This window comes from Sceloporus undulatus, chromosome 1 (genome assembly GCF_019175285.1).
Source record: "Sceloporus undulatus isolate JIND9_A2432 ecotype Alabama chromosome 1, SceUnd_v1.1, whole genome shotgun sequence".
Lineage (NCBI taxonomy): Eukaryota > Metazoa > Chordata > Lepidosauria > Squamata > Phrynosomatidae > Sceloporus > Sceloporus undulatus.
Genome location: NC_056522.1, coordinates 261,755,850 through 261,775,659, shown reverse-complemented (window position 1 = coordinate 261,775,659; position 19,810 = coordinate 261,755,850). Strand labels below are relative to the sequence as shown.

The following is a 19,810-nucleotide window of genomic DNA, read 5'->3' as shown; positions in this document are numbered from 1 at the left end:
TCGATTTTTGCCAAAAGAACCACCAAAACTCGGCTACCAAAATACCCCAGGCTTTTGGCGTTTGCCCCACATTTTTTCCACTGGAATCGATCCAATGAGGATTGGGACCAATTTCCAGTGGGATCTACAGGCACATACATCGAATCAGGATTTGAGGCTTTTCCAAGTAGTAACGACCCCTAAGTTCTCCTAGAGCAGTGATGGTGAACCTTTTACAGACCAAGTGCCCAAACTGCAACCCAGACCCCACTTATTTATTGCAAAATGCCACATCCCTCTGGAGTTCTGGTATGAAACTCTGGCACACTCTGTGCTAGGGTGACAGCTTGTGTGCCCACAGAGAGGGCCCTGAGTGTCACCCGTGGCACAAATGCCAGAGGTTCACCACAATTGTCCTAGAGATAGATGGAGTGGAACTGGTGCAAATAGCTCAAATGGTTAATTTAAAAAAAATTATTAAACAATACAGTTTCTAAATATATAAAACATACAAATTAAAAAACCCCAAAATAAAACAGGATAATAAAAACTAACAAATATCCCTACCAAAAAAAAAAAAAAAAAAAAAAAGAAGAAGAAAAAAAGAAAGAAGAAAATACATATTTATTTATTTAGATTTCTATCCTGCCTTTCTTCCCGATCCCGAAGGGTCCCAAAGTAGCCAACAAATAAAAATTCTAAAAACATATTACAATAAAACAATTAAAATTATCATCCTAAAACAATATAAAATTACAGACATATTTTTATTATTGTTATTAAAGAAGACAAAAAAGAAGAAAATCAAGGTATTATTGCTTCCTTCCCAAAATATTTTAGCCTGATAAAAAGAAGGTTAAGGATAGCCCTGTTTAAATATTTGAAAGGATGTCATAGTGAAGATGGAGTAAGTTTGTTACTCCAGAGACTAGGACATGGAGCAACGGATTTAAAAGAGATTCCACCTCAATATTAGGAAGAACATCTGGCAGTTAGAGCTATATAACAGTGGAATATGCTGCCTTGGAGTGTGGTGAGGTCTCCTTCTTTGGAATTTTTAAACAGAGGCTAGATAGCCATCTGTTGGGTGTGCTTTGATTGTGTATTCTTGCATGGCAGGGGGCTGGACTGGATTGCCCTTGAGAACTCTTCCAACTCAAGGATTCTAATATATGTAAAGGGCCTTCAAATTTCAATTCTACAAATTCCGTATATATCTTGTAGAGTAATGTCTACTACCCCTTTTGGGGTAGATAACTTCAGAACTGAAGCCACTCCATTTTCTTTCATTTCTGTATCTTTTGTTGTTGTCAGCATGTGCCTTCAATTGTTTTTCAGCTTATGTCAACCCTAATGTGAACCTATCATAAAGTTTTCTTGGCAACATGTATTCAGAGGGGGTTTGCCTTTGCCTTCCTGTGAGGCTGAGAGAGTGACTTGCCTAAGGTCACCCAGTGGGTTTCCATGACTGAGTGGGGATTTAAACTCTGGTCTCCTAGGTCTTAATGAAACAGTAAAACACTACACCATGCTGGCTCTTGATAAGTAGATGGATTACACTTATTTTCAAGTAGAGGCAAAATCTGAAAAAGTTAGGTTTTTGGTCTGCCACTTACAAAATGCCTCAAATAACATTACCAATATCCATACTGACTGAAGAATTTTGTGACTTGTAGACCAAAATATAAACTTCACAAGTAATGACATAGCTTGGATTAGAGTCAGCGAAAGATTGTGTTTTCAAGTCATTTCTGATTTATGGCCACCCCAAGGGGTTTTCTTGACAATATTTGTTCAGAGGTTTGTCATTGCCTTCTCCAGAGGCTGAGAGAATGTGACTTGCCCAAGATCACTTAGTGGGTTTCATGGCCAAGTTGGGAATCGAACCCTGGTCTCCAGAGTTGGCTCTCATTTCATTTCCCAAGCTGATGTTTATGTCTTTTAAAATTGTCTAGCATATACAATAATAATCTTTCACAATTTCCCCTTCTGTAAGGCTAAAGAGAAAAGAGGATGGACTATGAATATGCTTGTTATCTGCTTGGCCCACATGAATTCACAAGTTTTATATTATTGAATATAATCTGGAATAACAGATAATTAGTAGCCTAAGGTTTCCAAAGCTCTTACTCATGGGATGAGTGCTCTAGAAATGCAAAATGATACATATAATATCTCATACCAACTCTCATTCTCTATGGAGGATGGCCAGTACAAAATCACTCATGTTTATTTTAACTTACTTACAGTGGTGAACTCTGAAAGAACAATTATTTTTATTACCACGCTTAAATTCTAAGAGTAAACCAATTTCATTGAAATTTTATCTTTCAGTTCTAAAGCAATGCCATGCACAGATACATTAAACATGCTTATCAACTTTCCTGTAATCACTCATTGTATTTAATATACAAGAAGCAAGATTTGTTTGGAGCGGGAGCCTTTGCCTTCTTCTGAGAGTGTGTGATTTGGCCAAGGTCACACAGTCGGTTTCCATGGCGGAGCAGGAATCTGAACCCTTGTTTCCAGAATCCCGTATTCAAACCATTACATCAATTTGGTTCTTTGTATCACTGATGTCTGTTTTATGTTTTGACACATATGTAACCCTAAAGTCTGAACTAATCTTTTAAAGGAGTTTCTTAAATTCCTCTGCTTGAAATAGCCTATTTGATAAACCTTCCTTATCTGTGTAACCCTCAGAGGATTCTTTCTTCTCAGTACAACTTTCAAAATTTTGATCTGTTTCATTAATAGTTTTATTATCTTCTATTTCAACTATTTACTGTGTGTGAGCAAAAAAAAAAATACATCTAGCTGGCAAGGCAGGAAATAAAAATTGTTGGAGTAAGCGAAAGAGTCAGTGCTGCAAAGAACAGAATCTTGAGACTTCTGCCTCATGAGATAGTACATGGGGAACAACCCAGAAGTACAAGGATTTCTTTTTGGTACCATCCAAAAGAAAGGTGCTGGATGGTACTGAGGTTCAGAAGCAGTCCAGTGGACAGGATTGAAACACTGTTAGGTTTCTATTTGGTATAATGTCTAGGACCTGTTTCTAATGTAATTTTCTTATTATGGCTCTCTGATGAGGCCTTTAAAAAAGTTGCAATACACTTGTGTGCAGCCTTGCTCATGGAGGCTATTATCATTTCTTGACAGTTTCGATGGATGCATTAAATCTACAGTTTACTTGCATTAACTTTGTGGGGGTTTTCTCTTTTATTTCCTCCAAAAGAAATGCAGTCCTTCTCTATGTTTATCTCTCTTCTCAAAAAAATCAGAACCTGTACTGCCCGTGTGATTCTTTTTCTAGTTTACTAGAAGCCAAGATCATTAAATTGAGGCTGACATACTTTGGCCATATAATGAGAAGGCATGGATCACTGGAAAAGACAATAATGCTAGAAAAGGTAGAGAACAGAAGAAGGAGAGGAAGACTACATACCAGATGGAGGAACTCAATCAGGGGGGACATAGGCATGGGCTTGCAGGAACTAAGTGGAGAAGTGAAAGATAGGCATTCTTGGATGTTTCTCATCTATAGGATCACCATGAGTCAAGATTGATTCGAGGGCAGATAACAACAACAAAGAAATCCATAAAGTTCCAAATGATCTTAAGGTTTGATTTGGCCTTTCTTCAGCTCTGTTTCACCAAGATGTCATAAATTCGATCCCTTATTGTCTTTTTTTAAATTGTGTTTTCCATAATTACAAATTATGCACATCAAAACAGTATTTCTTCTTCATTCTGATTATTTTAGTAACAAAGTGAAGAACAGTGGACCATTGTTATATGCTAGGGTTTGGTTCCAAGATCCCCCGTGGATAACAAAATCCATGAATGCTCAAGTCCCATTAAATATAATGGCATAGCAAAATGGTGTCCCTTTTAAAAAATGGAAAATCATGGTTTGATATTTGAAATTTATACTTTTTTGAACATTTTCAAACAGCGGATGCTTGAATCTGTGTATAAAAAATCGTGTATAGAATCAAAGAATCATAGAGTGGGAAGAGACCACAAGGGCCATCCAGTCCAACCCCCTGCCATGCAGGAAATTTCAATCAAAGCACCCCCGACAGATGGCCACCAAATCACTGTTTAAAGACCTCTAAGGCAGGAGACTCCACTACACTCCAAGAGTGTGTTCCACTGTCAAACAGCCCTTACTTTGAGGAAGTTCCTCCTAATGTTGAGGTGGAATTTCTTTTCCTTTAGCTCGAATCCATTGTTCCGGGTCCTAGTCTCTGGAGCAGCAGAAAACAAACATGTTCCCTCCTCAATATGTCATTCCTTCAAGTATTTAAACAGGACTATCATATCACCTCTTAACCTTCTCTTCTCCAGGCTAAACATCCCCAGCTCTCTAAGTCGTTCCTCATAAGACATGATTTCCAGGCCCTTCACCATTTTAGTCACCCTCCTTTGGACATGCTCCAGTTTCTCAACATCTTTCTTAAATTGTGGTGCCCAGAACTGGACACAGTATTTCAGGTGGGGCCTGACCAGAGCAGAATAGAGCTCTAAGAATGTCATAGGGAATCCTGTCAAAGGCCTTACTGATATACCATATCCAGAGCATTCCCTTCATCTAACAAGCTGGTAATTTTATCAAAAAAAGAGATTAGATTTGTCTGGCATGACTTCTTTCTCTGAAAACCATGTTGACTTTTTGTGATTATGGCATTGCTTTCTAGATGTTGACAGACTCTGTTTAATGATCTGCTCTAGAATCTTTCCTGGTATTGATGTCAGTCTAACTGGACGATAATTGTTGAGATCCTCTTTTTTCCCCTTTTTGAAAATGAGAAGGGCCGACTGTATTTCTTAACGTCAAAATGTTCCACTTGGTTTTAAGTAATAAAAAGAAATATTTATAACCGTTCTCTCTTACTGTGTTTTATTTTTATGACTTCTGTCTGTCTATGATTATAGTAGCTCTAAACCGTTTCAGGGCTTTGTATACATTAGTGGTGTGTTTATGACCACCTTTTTTTACAGAAATTCTTTACTTTTTCCCAATCTGTGTTCGTTATTTCTGCAGAGCTTTTTTCTATCAGATTTGTTAGTCTATTTAGTTCTATATTGTCTAGAGTTTTTAACACCCAGTCATCTATTGTAGGTAATTCTTTTGTTTTCCATTTTTGTGCAATAAGAGTTCTGGAAAAGGTAATCATATTTTCCAGGGTTTTTTTCCCTTCGATGTCTGATATTTTGTTAGTCATGTTTAATAAGTAGATTTCGGGTAACACTTGAAATTTTATGTCTAAGATTTTGTTGATCTCTGTGTGAATTTCTTCCCATAACCTTTTGCTCTCGGGGCATAGCCACCACATGTGGTACCAGTTTCCGACATCGTTATTACACTTCCAATACTTGTTTTCTTTATTTTTGTAGATTTTTGCTAATCTGGATGGAGTTAGATGCCATCTGTATGCCATCTTTAGGTAATTTTCCCTGACATTTTGACATTTGGTAAATTGAAATGCTCTCCTTCTAGAGTGTTGCCAGCTTTTCAGGTCTATGTTTCTTTGTAGGTCCTTAGCCCAATTTATCATTTCTTCTTTGATGATTTCTTGTTCCTGATTTCTAGTGTGGAATATTTTGTAAATTTCTGTGACTGGTTTAGATACGTTCTCTTCTAATAGCTCGTCTAGTTCATTTTTTTGGATATCAAAATCTAATTCCTTTTTGTCTGAGTTGTATCATTCTGTCAGCTTATGATAGACCAACCAGTGGCTTTTTAATTCAAATTCTGGCATTTCTTTTATTAGTCTTATTACGTATTGTTGTTGATTGTTCTTTTTAAATAATTCTCAATATCTTAGCCATCTCGTAGTTATCTTTGTTCTTTCTAGTAAAGCCTCTTGGGAAGATAACCATCCTGGTATCTTTGAGTAGAAGATGGGTTGATTTTTTTCCATATTACAACGATGGATTTCTGGATGAAATGATGCTTGAAGTTTTTATGTATCTTATTTTTGCCATACCAAAGATATGCATGCCACCTATATTGTACAGTCAGCCCTTCTTATACACGGATTTTTTATACACGGATTTAAGCATACACGGTTTGAAAATGTTCCAAAAAAGTATAAATTTACCTTGATGATCCATTTTTTATTAGGGACACCATTTTGCTATGTCATTATACTTAATGGGACTTGAGCATACACGGATTTTGTTATACACGGGGGTTCTTGGAACCAGACCCCAGCGTATAACAAGGATCCACTGTAAATTAAATCCCTCAAGATTTAGAAGCTTTTTGTTTTTAAATTAGATCCATTTTGAGAGCCAGACTAAGATATTGACCTGGTAGTAGAGGTACAAATCTGGTAGGTTACAGCCCCCGTTAAGTCTTGTATCTGTTAACGTCTTCCATCTTATTCTCGGCTTCTTGCCTTCCCAAAGAATTTTTTTAAGTTCTTTATTCCAGGTGTCAAATGGTTTGCTGTTAGTTATTATGGGGAGATTTGAGAAAAGACAGTTAAATTAGGGTAGTTTTTGGTGGGTTTTTCAGGCTATGTGGCCATGTTCTAGAAGAGTTTCTTCCTGATGTTTTGCCAGCATCTGTGGCTGGCATCTTCAGAGACGAAGATGTTGTCCTGGACTATTTAGTGGCAATTCCTGGCATGAGCAGCAACATTTCATTCCCTATCAAAGAGTATCCCCCCCCCCCCAAATTCCAGCATATATGAGAACAAAAATGCCCCATGTGACTTCTGTGGTCCAATACATGCAGTTTACACTGGGTTCTTTAGCCACTAACTCCTTGCTGCTACTGTGGGGAGGTGGAGAGGGCATACTGACAACAGAAATATTTCCTTGAAGTTTATGTGAAGGATTTAGATGTCATAAAGCTTTCTTCATTTTCCCCACCTTTTACAAGACAAGGATGAAAGAGGCTGTAAGTTTATGAGGAAAAAGCACAAAGAGAACCAATGGCAGAAAGCAATAAATTTGTAGTGTGAGCTCTCGCATCTATGCACTAATCTGGAAGAGCTTTGTATCAATCTAGCCATAAACATTCATTTTCTAAAATAAAAATAAAGATGTATTAAGTGTATTACCTAATGTCATAACAAGTTTTCTCACCGTTGTAGCATTAATTATCAAGGTTAATAAAGATGCTGTTCCAGAATGAAGTAATATCTGAAACAAAAAGATGTGTGCAATTAGCAACTCTAATAACCATCACTAAAAGCAGTAATATAGTATGAAATTTCAGTGTAAGGTGGCAACATATAAGTATAGAGAACCTAGTATAGACAATAAAGTAAAAAAAAAAGCAAGAACTGCACAGTAGTTCCCCCATATGCTTAAAACAAAAGCAAAAGCATCAATGGCAGGTGGAAGACATTGTCCACTACATTATAACTTGTCCCTTGAACCCAAAAGATGGATTTTTGGAACCCTTGTTGACTTATGAATGTGAGTACTATCTTATAGAATTGTTTCAATTTCTCTTTAGCAATAATAATGGTTATGTAACACAGGAAGTAGCTATTTTTCCTTTGGCTAAAAATGAATTAGAGTAAAGGACAAAGCAGACAGCCATGAAGGAGCAACCTCTGGCCACTCCACCCGTGATTGGCCCACGACTGGCCGAGGACCACGGCAACTGGATGGCTTGCTCTCAAAGTGAGCTGCTAGCAAGAAGTGGATTTTTGCCACTCCTTTTGTTAGCGGCTTCGGGCCACCATAAGCAGAGCAGTTTCTGGACGAATCCGGCACGTGCGTCATCAGAAGCCGCTACTTGTGGCCCATTTGTTTGAGGTATGTGGCATAATGGTTTGAGTATTAGACTAGGACTCTGGAGAACAGTGTTCAAATTTGGTTTGGGCCATCAAAACCAATTGGGTGAATTTGGGCAAGTCACACTCTCTCAGCCTCTGAGGATGGCAATGGCAAACTCCCTTTGAAAAAACTTGCCAAGAAAAGCCCATGACAGGTTCACAGCTTTAGGGTTACCGTAAGTCAGAAACAACTTGAAGGCACACAACAACTTATAAACTGACGTACATTTTTGAATTTTTGATATTCTTTATATTAGTTTTGTAATAACTCATAACTATTTGGAAAATCATTTTGCACCATTTGTTTTTTTGTATTTTTAATAGTTTGTATATTTTAAAATTTATTTGTCGTGACCTCTGACTAGCACAATAACTCATTGATGATGATGATGATGATGAAGAAGAAGAAGAAGAAGAGGTAGAAGATCAGCAAAATCATATGGCATTGCGCTCTTAGCAAGATACCAGCAAAAGGAATGTAGGTTGGGATAGAACTATATTAACATGCAGTTCTAGTCACTGTGCTTGATTTAAGAAGGCTAGGGTTCAAATGGGCAGGTTACCTATTTTTAACTGTGGTTCACTAAGTGGTGATCTTCTAAACCCAAATATATGGAATGAAGGAATTGTGATGGGAATCACTGGAGACAAACTTAGTGGAAAGTGTGAGGCTTGCATCTAAAAATGTTGATTAGGTTTTGAAGGTTTTCAAAGACACTGCACAAGCAATCCCATGTAAATGAATCAGAGAGACCACAAAGAAGACATGTTATTCATCTGCAACTGTAGATCTTCTAGTGGTCATCTGTGAACTCACACAATTGGGTTATCTGCACCTGTGCAGTGCATGATTTGGAAACTTCTAGCTTTTTGGTAGTAAACCCACCTACCATCTGGGCACCGTATAGCTCGATGCCTGCCTAAACCCGGAGTTCCATGGTCATCATAGCAGCAGCATCCAAGGAGCTAAGGAAAAGCAGGACATGAGGATGGGAAGATGGAGATGTGGTGTGAATTCACAGACGACCACTCAAAGAAATAGTGTTACAGCTATACAACCTGTCCTTCTTCATTGTCCCTATGACTCACACAAATGGGTCTATCCATCTGGTTTGTGGGCTACCCCTCTTTCTACTGCCCTCCACTTTTCCAACCATCAATCTCTTTTCAAGTGACTCATACCTTCTCATGAAATGGTCAAAGGATGACAGCGTCAGTTTTGTCATCTTTGGTTCCAGGAGAATTTCTGGTTTGATCTTTTTCAAGGACCCATTTGTTTGTGTTTTTGGCTGTCCACAGTATCCTCAGCACTCTTTTCCAGCACCACACCTCAAATGAGTTGATTCTTCTCCTATTCATTTTCTTCACATCCCAGTTCTCACATCCATACACGGTAATGCGGAATACTATGGCTTGGGTCATTCTGACTTTAGCATCTTCTCTAGTTCTTTCATTGTTGTCCTTCCCAATCCTAGTCTTCTTATTTCTTGACTATAGTGACCATTCTGATCAATGTTTGATCCTAGGCACGGGAACTCTTTTAACTATTTCAAATTCTTTATTTTCTAGGCTGAATTTATGTATTTCTTCCATGGTCATTATTTTTGTTTTCCCTATGTTCAGCATTAAGCCTGCCTTTGCAATTTCATCGTTGACATTTCTTTAGTAATTGTCGCAAGTTTGTGATATTTTCTGTTAGCAATATGGTGTCGATCGCGTGTCAAAGGTTGGGACATGGTCCAGTGGTACCTCAGCAAGGAAGGCAAAAGAGGCAGCTACTGCCCTGGTGGAATGAGCTTGAACTGTCACAGGTGGCTCTTGCCCAGTTCATAGGCTAAATGTATTATCAAAACCACCTATGTAGGTAGTACTTCACCAAGGAAAGGGATAAACCTAAATCAGATAAAGACATGAGGAAGTCCAATACATGTTGGGTTCAAACCTGAGAAGGAGAGAGGCCAATTCCAGACACGAAGAATTGGACTTTGTTCTATTTGTATGCATAAGACTTCCAAGTGGATGGTCTGTGAGCATCTCCAATGACCAATCAAATCGGGGTAAGTCTTTCAGCAACTAATAGTCCACCGGTTTGAGGTTTTCTAGGTCTGGATGTTGAATCCAATGATTTCAATCCAATTGTTAATAGGTCGGGCTAGTGAGGAAGACAGACATATGAGCCTGGAGTTAGGCGAAGCAGGGGCACAACCCAAGGTTGTCTGGGCCACCACAGGGTGATGAGGATGGCATCAACACAGTCATCTCTCAGCTTCACCATGACCCTTGTAATCAATAGGAACATAAAACATCTTGTTTCTCCATTGAAAAAGGAAGGCATCTCCAAGAGAGCCTCTCCCTAGAGACCTGGAACAATCCCAACAACATTGGTTGTTCAGGTGAGTCACAAAGAGGTCTATCTCTAGTGTGCCCCATTGTCAAAATACAGTCATGAGAACTTCCAGATGAACCATCCATTTGTGGCATGAATCCAAGAATCGACTGAGCCAGTCCACTATTACATTTTCCTCACCTTAAAGATAGATGACATGGAGGGAGGTGTTTCTGTCTACATTGTCAGGAAAAAGCCACATGGGATATATAGTCACAAGAAATATAATATGTATATGAATGTATTTGAAAGTAACATGACACAGCAAAAGTTATTGAATTGTCACACAGGTGTTGTAAGTAATGTAATTAGAAGGTCCTGAAAGCCAAGGACATATGAGGCAATGACAAAGTGAAAAGATGCAAATTGATATCACCTGAGAGTCATTGAGTGGACAGTAATGTATGATGCAGATTGAGCCAAGTATGGTATGTCAATCATAATGTATGTACACGCCCAGGAGGTGGCAACTGTATAATGAATAGAGAGACAAATGTCTATATAAGCAATAATGTATGGCAATACTTTGTGTGGGTATAGAGGAGTATAGTAGTGTGGGTATTGAGGAGTATAGTAGTGTGAGTAGTGAATTGTTTTGTGCATAGTGTATATATTAGAATAAAAGTAGATCTTTTTAAGAAGACTACTGTGTTGACTGGTGTCTTGAGAGCTGAACAAGAACCAGCAGACTGCAGAGAAGATTAGAAGACATCTTCAGCCAATTCTCAGAGCTACTGGTCAAACTGGTTGTTCTTCCGCTGACCAGGGTGGTGAGAGTGAAAGCCAGGAGAAGAGCTGCAACTCCCATCATCCCTAACATACATACCAGTTCCAAATTACAGTGGAGATGTTGAGACGTGTGGGGGACCTCATGTCTTCCTTCTTGTTCAAGTACAACATGGTCACCATGCTGTCAATGATGCCTTGAATTGACTTCCCTTGGAGGAAGGATTTGAAGGCTTTGAAGAGCTTCACCACCACCACCATCTCAGGAACACTGATGTCAAGGAGAGTGAACCCTTTGGAATGGGCTCAACAACCCTCTTGGGAAGCATCTGTGGTGACAACGTGGGTTCGAGGAGGCATATGGAATAGAACTCCTACAAAGACATTTCATTGGTTAAGCCAGTGAACAATGGAAGTGATACAGCATTGTGAGCTGCATGTAGAGTGGATACTCCAGGGGATCAAATATATCCAGAAACCACGATTGAAGTGGTTGCATGTGAAGACATGTTAAGGGAGTAATGGCAGTCATATGGTCTTGTGCCCCAGGAGCATGTGGACCAGTCTTGCAGATAGTTAGAGGGAGCATCAACACCGACAAACAGTAATGACCAGAGTTTGAGATCGTCTGCAGGAAGAAAGGCCCTTGCCAATTTCGAATCCAAGATCTCTTCAATGCACCAAAGCTCTTGAGACGGGATGAGATTCAACTTTTCCAAACTGATGACAAGACTGAGCAACTTCAATAGGTTCAAAGTATACTCTATGAGTCTATGTGATGGGTAATTCTTTGATGAGAGATTACCACAAACAGCCAGTCATTGATATAAATGAAAAGAATTATAACCTTCTGTCTCAGTCAAGCTGTGACAACAGCCATGTATTTGGTGAATACACATGGAGATTGTTGATGATTAAGTATCAAGAGAAGATCCCCTGATGGGTCAAATATCCCCAGTATGAGTTTAATAGCACCCTTGTAAAGGAGAGTACACACCTCATAAAGAAGTATCTTGGAAGGGGGAATGGTACAAAGAAACCCTATGGGTAGATAGTCATTGAATTCTATAGCCTATCCCCTTCTGATGATGTCAAAGACCAAGGAGTCTGTGAGGATACCAGTCCAAGCAGGATAGAAGTGAGTGAGTCTGTCTCCAAATGTTGCAGGATGCAGTGGAAGTGTGTTAAAGTCATAAGTGCTTTTTGGCCGCATCCCAGCCTTTCTTCTTGTACATGGAGCAGTACCTCATAGAATCACAGAGTTGAAAGAGACCACAAGGGACATCCAGTCCAACCCCCCTGCCATGCAGGAAATCACAATCAAAGCATCCCTGACAGATGGCCATCCAGCCTCTGCTTAAAGACCTCCAAAGAAGGATGCTCCACCACACTCCAAGGGAGTGTGTACCACAGTCTAACAGCTTTTACTGTCAACACTTTCCTCCTAATGTTTAGGTGGAATCTCTTTTCCTGTAGCTTGCATCCACTGTTCCGTGTTCTAGTCTCTGGAGCAGTAGAAAACAACCCTGCTCCATCCTCAAACAGGGCTATCATATCACCCCTTAACCTTCTCTTCTCTAGGCTAAACATAACCAGCCCCCTACGTTTTTCCTCATAAGGTATGGTTTCCAAACCCTTCACCATTTTGGTCACCCTCTTCTGGACATGCTCCAACTTGTCAATATTCTTTATGAATTGTGGTACCCAGAACTGGATACAGTATTCCAGGCGAGGCCTGACCAAAGCAGAACAGAATGGCACTATTACTTCCCTTGATCTAGAGTCTAGACACTATACTTCTATTGATGCAGCCTAAAATCACATTGGCTTTTTTAGCTGCCACATCACACTGTTGATTCATGTCAAACTTGTGGTCTATTAGGACTCCTAGATCCCTTTCACATGTAGCCTCGTTAAGCCAGGTGTCTCCTATCCTATATCTATGCTTTTCATTTTTCTGCCCTAAGTGCAGTACCTCATATTTCTCCATGTTGAAATTCATTTTTTTAGCTTTGGCCCAGCTTTCTAATCTATTAAAGTCATTTTGAATTTTGATCCTGTCCTCTGGGAGCTATTCCTCCGAATTTGGTGTCATCTCCAAATTTGATAAGCATGACCTCTATTCTTTCATCCAATTCATTGATAAAGATGTTGAATAGCACTGGGCCTAGGACATAACCCCGTGGCATCCTGCAGTCACTCCTCTCCATGATGGATAGGAGCCATTGTTGAGCACCCTTTGGATTCGACCGGTTCAACCAATTACAAATCCACCTAACAGTCACATTGTCTAGCACACATTTTACCAGCCAGAATATCATGGGGGACCTTGCCAATGATCTTACTGAAATCGAGATATGCTATATCTACAGCATTCGCTTTGTCTACTGAGCTGGTAATTTTACCAAAAAAGGAGATCAGATTAGTCTGGCATGACCTGTTTCTCAGAAACCCATTTTGACTTTTTGTGATTATGGCATTGCTTTCTAAATGTTCACAGACTCTCTTTACTTATCTGCTCTAGAATCTTTCCTGGTATTAATGTCAGACTAACTGAACAATAATTGTTGGGATCCCCCACACAGACTTTTTGAAGATGAGGACAATGTTTGCCCTCCTCCAGTCTGTTAGGATTTCTCTTGTTCTCCAGGAGTTCCCAAAATTATTGACAATGGCTCTGAGATTACATTCGCCAGTTCTTTTAATACCCTTGGATGTAGGTCATCTGGTCTTGGACACTTAAATTTGTTTAGATTTAGACCTTGAGGATGCACTCTGTCTCTTGCCAGAGGAGGTTGGAGACTGGAACTGAAAACGCCTTCTGGAAAAATCAGGCTAAAAGAATGGCATGGACCCAAGGCGATTCTATGATTCTATGTTACAAAAGAAGCTTTCATGGGTAGAAAAGAAGCTTTCATGAGTTCCATTGCATATTACCATGCACTTCATACATAATTTTCAATTTATAAAGAGTCTTGAAGGCAGAATTAAAACAGTAAGCATGGCTAAGGCAGTGGAGTAGAGACGAAAATGGATCAGACCAAACATAACGCTTATATTTGCCTATGAAGTATAAACTGCAACTCAACTCCTATCCAGACTTTGAGCACAGCTCAATACTATGCAGAATATCTAACGTTTACATGCCATTAAACACACCCTTATCCCTCACAGTAGAGTCACAGGACAAGAAAATGTACATTTTAGGGAATGGGTTTTTGCAGTATATCACAAATCTGGGTTGGCTGGTTTAAAATGGTTTATTCATTTTTTAAAAAAATCTGGCTTATTACTATTTTTCAAACCTCTTACTGGATAAACAATGACTGTTTCAATTCAAACACTAACAGTGTGAAGTCGAAGGCTTTCATGGCCGGCATCCATAGTTTTTTGTGGGTTTTTTGGGCTATGTGGCCATGTTCTAGAAGAGTTTATTCCAGGAATAAACTCTTCTAGAATATGGCCACATAGCCCGAAAAACCCACAAAAACTACAAACACTAACAGTTCATTGGCAGTTGTTTACTGTTAAACCAGTATCCAATATTGTGTGTAAGCGATGCATGCCTTCAAGTCCTTTCTGACTCATGGCGACCCTAAGGCTAACCTATCATAGGGTTTTCTTGGCAAGATTTATTTAGAGGTTTGCCATTGCCTTCCCTTAGAGATGAGAGTGTGTGACTTGCCACGCTCACCCAGTGAGTTTCATGGCCGAGCTAGGAATCAAACCCTGGTCTACAGAGTCAAAGTCCAACACTCAAACCACTATACTACACTTATAGCAGAACAATTATAGCAGATTAATCAGAAACAATGACAATGATTTTCAAAATACTAATTTGTCTTTACCATGGTCTTAATCTGAAGCTCAGTTGAAGTTGCACTTCGTGCTTGGCCAATTTCCAGAGCCATGTTCAAAGTGAAAGTACCCCTCATTCCACTCCAGATGACAACAGCACCCCAACGCCAATTAAATCCATAGCCAAGACGACTCAAAAAAGGGCTCAAAGTCAAAATAACTAAAGCTCTGAGTAAATAAAAGAAAATGGATTAGTAAAAACACACTGAAAATACTGTATGTATTAAAATAAGAAAAAGTTAACACAACAAATATTTGATAAACAGGAGATCCAAATGATAAATATACCTTGTGAAAAGCAAAAGATGGCACTTACAATTAAAACAAAAACATCTCTTCCTTCGTAGTATGTAGCAGTATGCCTTAAATAGTCAAGACTACCTAGAAAAACACTTAAACATATGGCTTGCTACAAGATATTGAAGTCTATTTGCTTGTATTTCAAGGAGAAACCATCCCATTGTTAACTCTAATAAAATGCTCTAGCCAAATATATACCCTCTTACAAATATTTTGCAAATCACAGTACAATCTAATGTCCAAGATCACTCTGATCTTATTTTGGGGCCAGGGGGAGGATATGTTTTGTTTTACAGTGTTTACGAATGACTGGTATGGTCTCACAGTTGCTGTAGTCCAGTTCAAAATCATGGAGACTTATGTCAGTCACTTCCAATGAGAGAAAAGCTATGTGACTGTAGAAGCAGTGAAACAGTTCCTAAGTTGTTAAAGAGCAGACTTAAAGGAAATCTTTTTAGGAAGGCTCCACATAGCTTTCACTAGAAAGAACTGCAGGTTAAATCTGGAACATACTTATGCCTTTCCACAATATTCTGTGGTAAAGCATTAAAATAAATACAAATTGTAGAAGTTACATTACATTTGATCATTGGTCGTTTTGCCTTCAAAGAGTGAAATTCAGCAATTACTCCCAACTAGAGTAGAGCAGTCCCACTGAATCAAGATACTTCCGTAATAACTTACCAATTTCCCACAGACTCAATGGTTTGACTGTCTAAACAGCTTTTAAAAATTGAATTAAACAAGTTATCTGTGTTACTATTCATACATGCTATATACTAACAGCAAACTCAGAGAGTGATGACACATGTCATCCATTCCTGGTGGTGACACAAAACAGATGGGGATGGGTTTTCCTAGACCTCTCAGCAGCTTACAGTATTGCTGCCCATAGCATTTAGCTTTGGTGGGCTTTTGTGATAGTGTTATGTTGACTCCAGTCCTTCTACGCAGTCTCAGAAGATAATGTTGAGGGACTTTCATTCTACCTCATGGCCAAAGTAATGGTAATAAATAGTTTTTGTGGGTTTTTTGGGCTATGAGGTTGTGTTCTAGAAGAGTTTATTCCTGATGTTTCACCAGCAGCTGTGGCTGACATCTTCAGAAACTGCTGGCATGGACGAGAATGGGGTATATATTCTGTTGGTTGAGAGGAAGCAATTTAAATGTTGATCTGTGCATTGTTCTGTTGTTGGATGGCAAGGCCTACAGGGTGTCCATTTACTTAATGATCCATTGTCTGCTGGGAATCCCCCTCATCCTGGGTGGGTTTTATTTGCATTTGATGGGTCTTGATTTTGGTGTTTTTCGGGACTGGTAGCCAAACTAGGGCCCGGGACAGAGGTGCCCGAAGCGGTGTGCCGCCATCAATACTAGGGTTCGGGAACACTCAGTAACCACATGCTCCCGAGCCCTAGCACGTCACACCGGCGGCATCATGGCAGTGTCCCGTCCACATGGGCGCCACCATGATGACGTAAGTGATGCATAGCATATAGATGTGTGCGTGCCATCCTAAAAAGAACCCAGTTTTTTCAGGTTCTTTTTGGGGTGCTGTGGCATCCCTCCGCAGGCAAACAGGCCATCACCAGCCCACCCTTTTGGGGCCCTTTGTATTGGGCCTTTGTTTACTTTAAAAGTTTCCTCTTTCCTGTTGAAAATGTCCAGGTGTTTATGGATTTCAATGGCTTCCCTGTGCATTCTGACCTTATAGTTATTGGCATGGTCCAGAATTTTAGTGTCTTCAAACAGCATTTTATGCCCAGGATGGTTTATGATTTACTAATATCTAAAGGTATTGCAACTGTTAATCTTGCCATAGTTCATCTGCAGATAACTGATAAATAGATTGGCAACTGATAAATAGCACTGATACTTGGTCTAGACATTATCTACTGATCTATAATCTCACAGTGATCACATTTCTTCCCTAAAACAATAGTGTCATGATCTTCACAGCTGTATGATCCCATAGATTTAGCATAGCATGCCCATGCAGATCAAACTAATTGACTTGAAATTGTCTACCAAACACTCTGGCAGCAGAAATTGCAGGAGACACTATCTCTTTTTTCAATAAATCAAAAAAAATCTAAGGCAGCCCATCCAAAAACAGAAGTTCCAAGTAAGTTGATTCCAGGATTGCCCATGTACAGCGATCTGAAATGGGCCATATTTCCTGGTTTTTTGTACAGGTTAGGAGATATGACTTATGATACAAACTGAAATGTGGAAAATTAAATTCACTATCTGAAAATGATAGATGCATCTTTTCCAGATGGACAATAGGGTAATGAACCCCCATCCCTATTTAAAGTTGCTAAATATAAAATTAATTTTCTGAAAATGTACCTGATAGTGAGATACTTCAAAGAAAATGTATCTACCGTATTTTCCGGCGTATAAGGCAACGGGGGGTATAAGACAACCCCCCACGTCGCCCGCCGGCAGCATCCCTGGACGCCCCTGAGGGGGTCTCGCGCCGGCTGGAGTGGGCCTCTCTAGAGGCCTAAGAGAGACTCCTTGGCAGCTAGGCTCTTGCCGCCATTTTAAAAAAAAAAGCAGCAGGGAAGTGGCTCCAGAGCCGGCCGGGCTGAGGAAAAGGGCCAGCCCCTTACTCCTCCGCGCTGCTACTGAGGAAAAGGGCTAGCCCCTTACTCCTCCATGCCGCCGCCGCCGGCGGGGATCCTCCGATCCTCCATGTCATGCCCAGCCTGGAGGACAGCTTGGAGGACTCAGAGGATGAGCTAAAGCCCCTGGGACCTGAACCTGTAATGGAGGAGCCAGAGCCCCTGGGGCTTGAACCTGTAATGGAGGAGCCAGAGGCTGGCCCTAGTTCTGCTGGAGCAGTCTGTGGCCCCTCCAGAGGTTCAGCAGTCAAGTTTGCCTGGTGCCGAGGCTGTGGACATGGAGGAGGATCTGGGCAGTGTGCCTACCTTCAAGGAGCGTCGAACAGAAAGAGAGGGCCTTCGAAGATCTCGGAGGCTTTATCAGAAGCGTGTTCGTAATCAGACACAGCTGAAGACTGGCTCCTTGCCTTCTTAAGCACCTGGAGCATGTGTGGTTCTTTGCCAGTGGATATCTGACTCTTTTAGAGGAAAGACTCTGTCTCTGGCTCCTTTGGCTTCTTGTCTTGATTACCCGGAAACCTTGACCTTGGACTGCTTTATCGACCTGCCTATCTGTTACCCTGAACCTCGGACCGTCTGACAATTCTCTTGGTAATCCCTTTTGGTAGAACTACTGTGAATCTCCAGGACTGTGTAGCTTACACTGACTTTGCTGTGCTGGGAGGGGGTTTGTTTGTCTGAGAACTAGCTGCCTTATCAGCCCTTTGGCTGCTTTCCCGGACACTCCACCAGCTGCAGAAGTCCTCCGCGGAAGCCGCCGCTGCCGCCACCCGGGATCCTCCGCTCCTCCAGCAACTTTTGCGGAGGACTTCTGAAGTCGCTGCAGGATTGGAGGATCCCCGGCGGCAGCGGCGGCGTGGAGGCTAAGGGGCCGGCCCTTTTCCTCGGCCTAACCGGCCCTTTTCCTTGGCGGCAGCGTGGAGAAGTAAGGGGCCGGCCCTTTTCCTCAGTCCGGGCTGCTCTGGAGCTGCTTACTGCCACTTTTTGAAAAAAAAATGGCAGCGAGAGCCGAGCCACTGAGGAGGCTCTCTTAGGCCTCTAGAGAGGCCCCCTCCAGCCGGCACGAGTGCCTGCTGGTTGAGAGAGGACCCAGCAAGGACCCCAGAGACAGGGAGGTGGCTATGCCATTCGCCTGTCTATGGGGTTTAATTCCGGTGCATAAGGCAGACTTTAAAAGTCGCCTTATACGCCGGAAAATACGGTATTATAAAACATGCATATTAAGTATGGCCCTCTCCAGATGGGCTCTTTGCAGCACATCCATGACGTACTAGGGTCGCCTCGGGGCAGCACATGCACACGACCCGCAACCCTAGCATGTTGTGCACGTGCCGCCATTATGCAGCACCTGGGTTACACATGGCACGCGTAACCGTTACGTCACAGCTGCGCAGCTTCCATATGGAGCTGCGCAGCTGCGACATATATGCGCCGTCTTTGGTGCTTTGCGGTGCAGCAAAAAGGAGCTGCTCTTTTGAGCTCCGTTTCTGCTGTGCAGCTGTGCCACACAATTTGTATGCTGCGGCGCAGCTGTGCAGCAGAGAGAGGCGCCAAGGAGGCATCTCTTCTGGGCGGTTTGTACCCCGCCTATATTAACTTTTTTCTAAATAATTTTACTGACACCCATTTATCCAAATCTAGACATATTTAGGCAATCAATATAGAAGAATGTAGTTTAACTACCTGAGCAACATCCCAAGGAACCAATACGATGGTCTACAGAAAAGGATTCATCACATTCCTTTAACCTGAGAGGTTCCAGCAAGTGGTTGAATCATGCACCTGAACAAATTCTTTCCAAACTATCCCAGGGTAAATATATGCTAGATTGCCTTGGTTAACAGGTCTGATATACACCCTCCATGGGCCACTAGAAAATGGATCTCCAGGTTTATATAAGCCAGAACCAAATAAAGGTAATTGAAGTGTACATGAAGTGTCTTTCAACCTAATATCTATGGGGTGAAGCAGACAGGGCAAAAGGAGCAGCCAGATTCTTCTGGGACAGCAGTGACCGGTGAATGCAGTCCCAAAGCCAGCCGCTGCTCCTTTTTGGGCTGTTTCGGGTTACCTTGAGCAGCCTCGGAGAGACTTCCAGGTGGTTTCAGGTTGTGCACTGTTTGAAC

General features: G+C 41.0%; 1 protein-coding gene across 1 annotated transcript in view; it reads right to left on the bottom strand.

The window, feature by feature from the left end:
• The window catches only part of LOC121926322 (sodium/hydrogen exchanger 10-like), a 587,624-nt gene that overhangs the window by 73,232 nt on the left and 494,582 nt on the right, over positions 1-19,810 (bottom strand). The window contains exons 9-10 of the mRNA XM_042459209.1: positions 14,745-14,922; positions 7,059-7,140 (exon numbers count right to left, since the gene is read on the bottom strand). Of these exons, the coding sequence (XP_042315143.1) occupies positions 7,059-7,140; positions 14,745-14,922 (260 nt within the window). The remainder of the gene's footprint in view (positions 1-7,058; positions 7,141-14,744; positions 14,923-19,810) is intronic.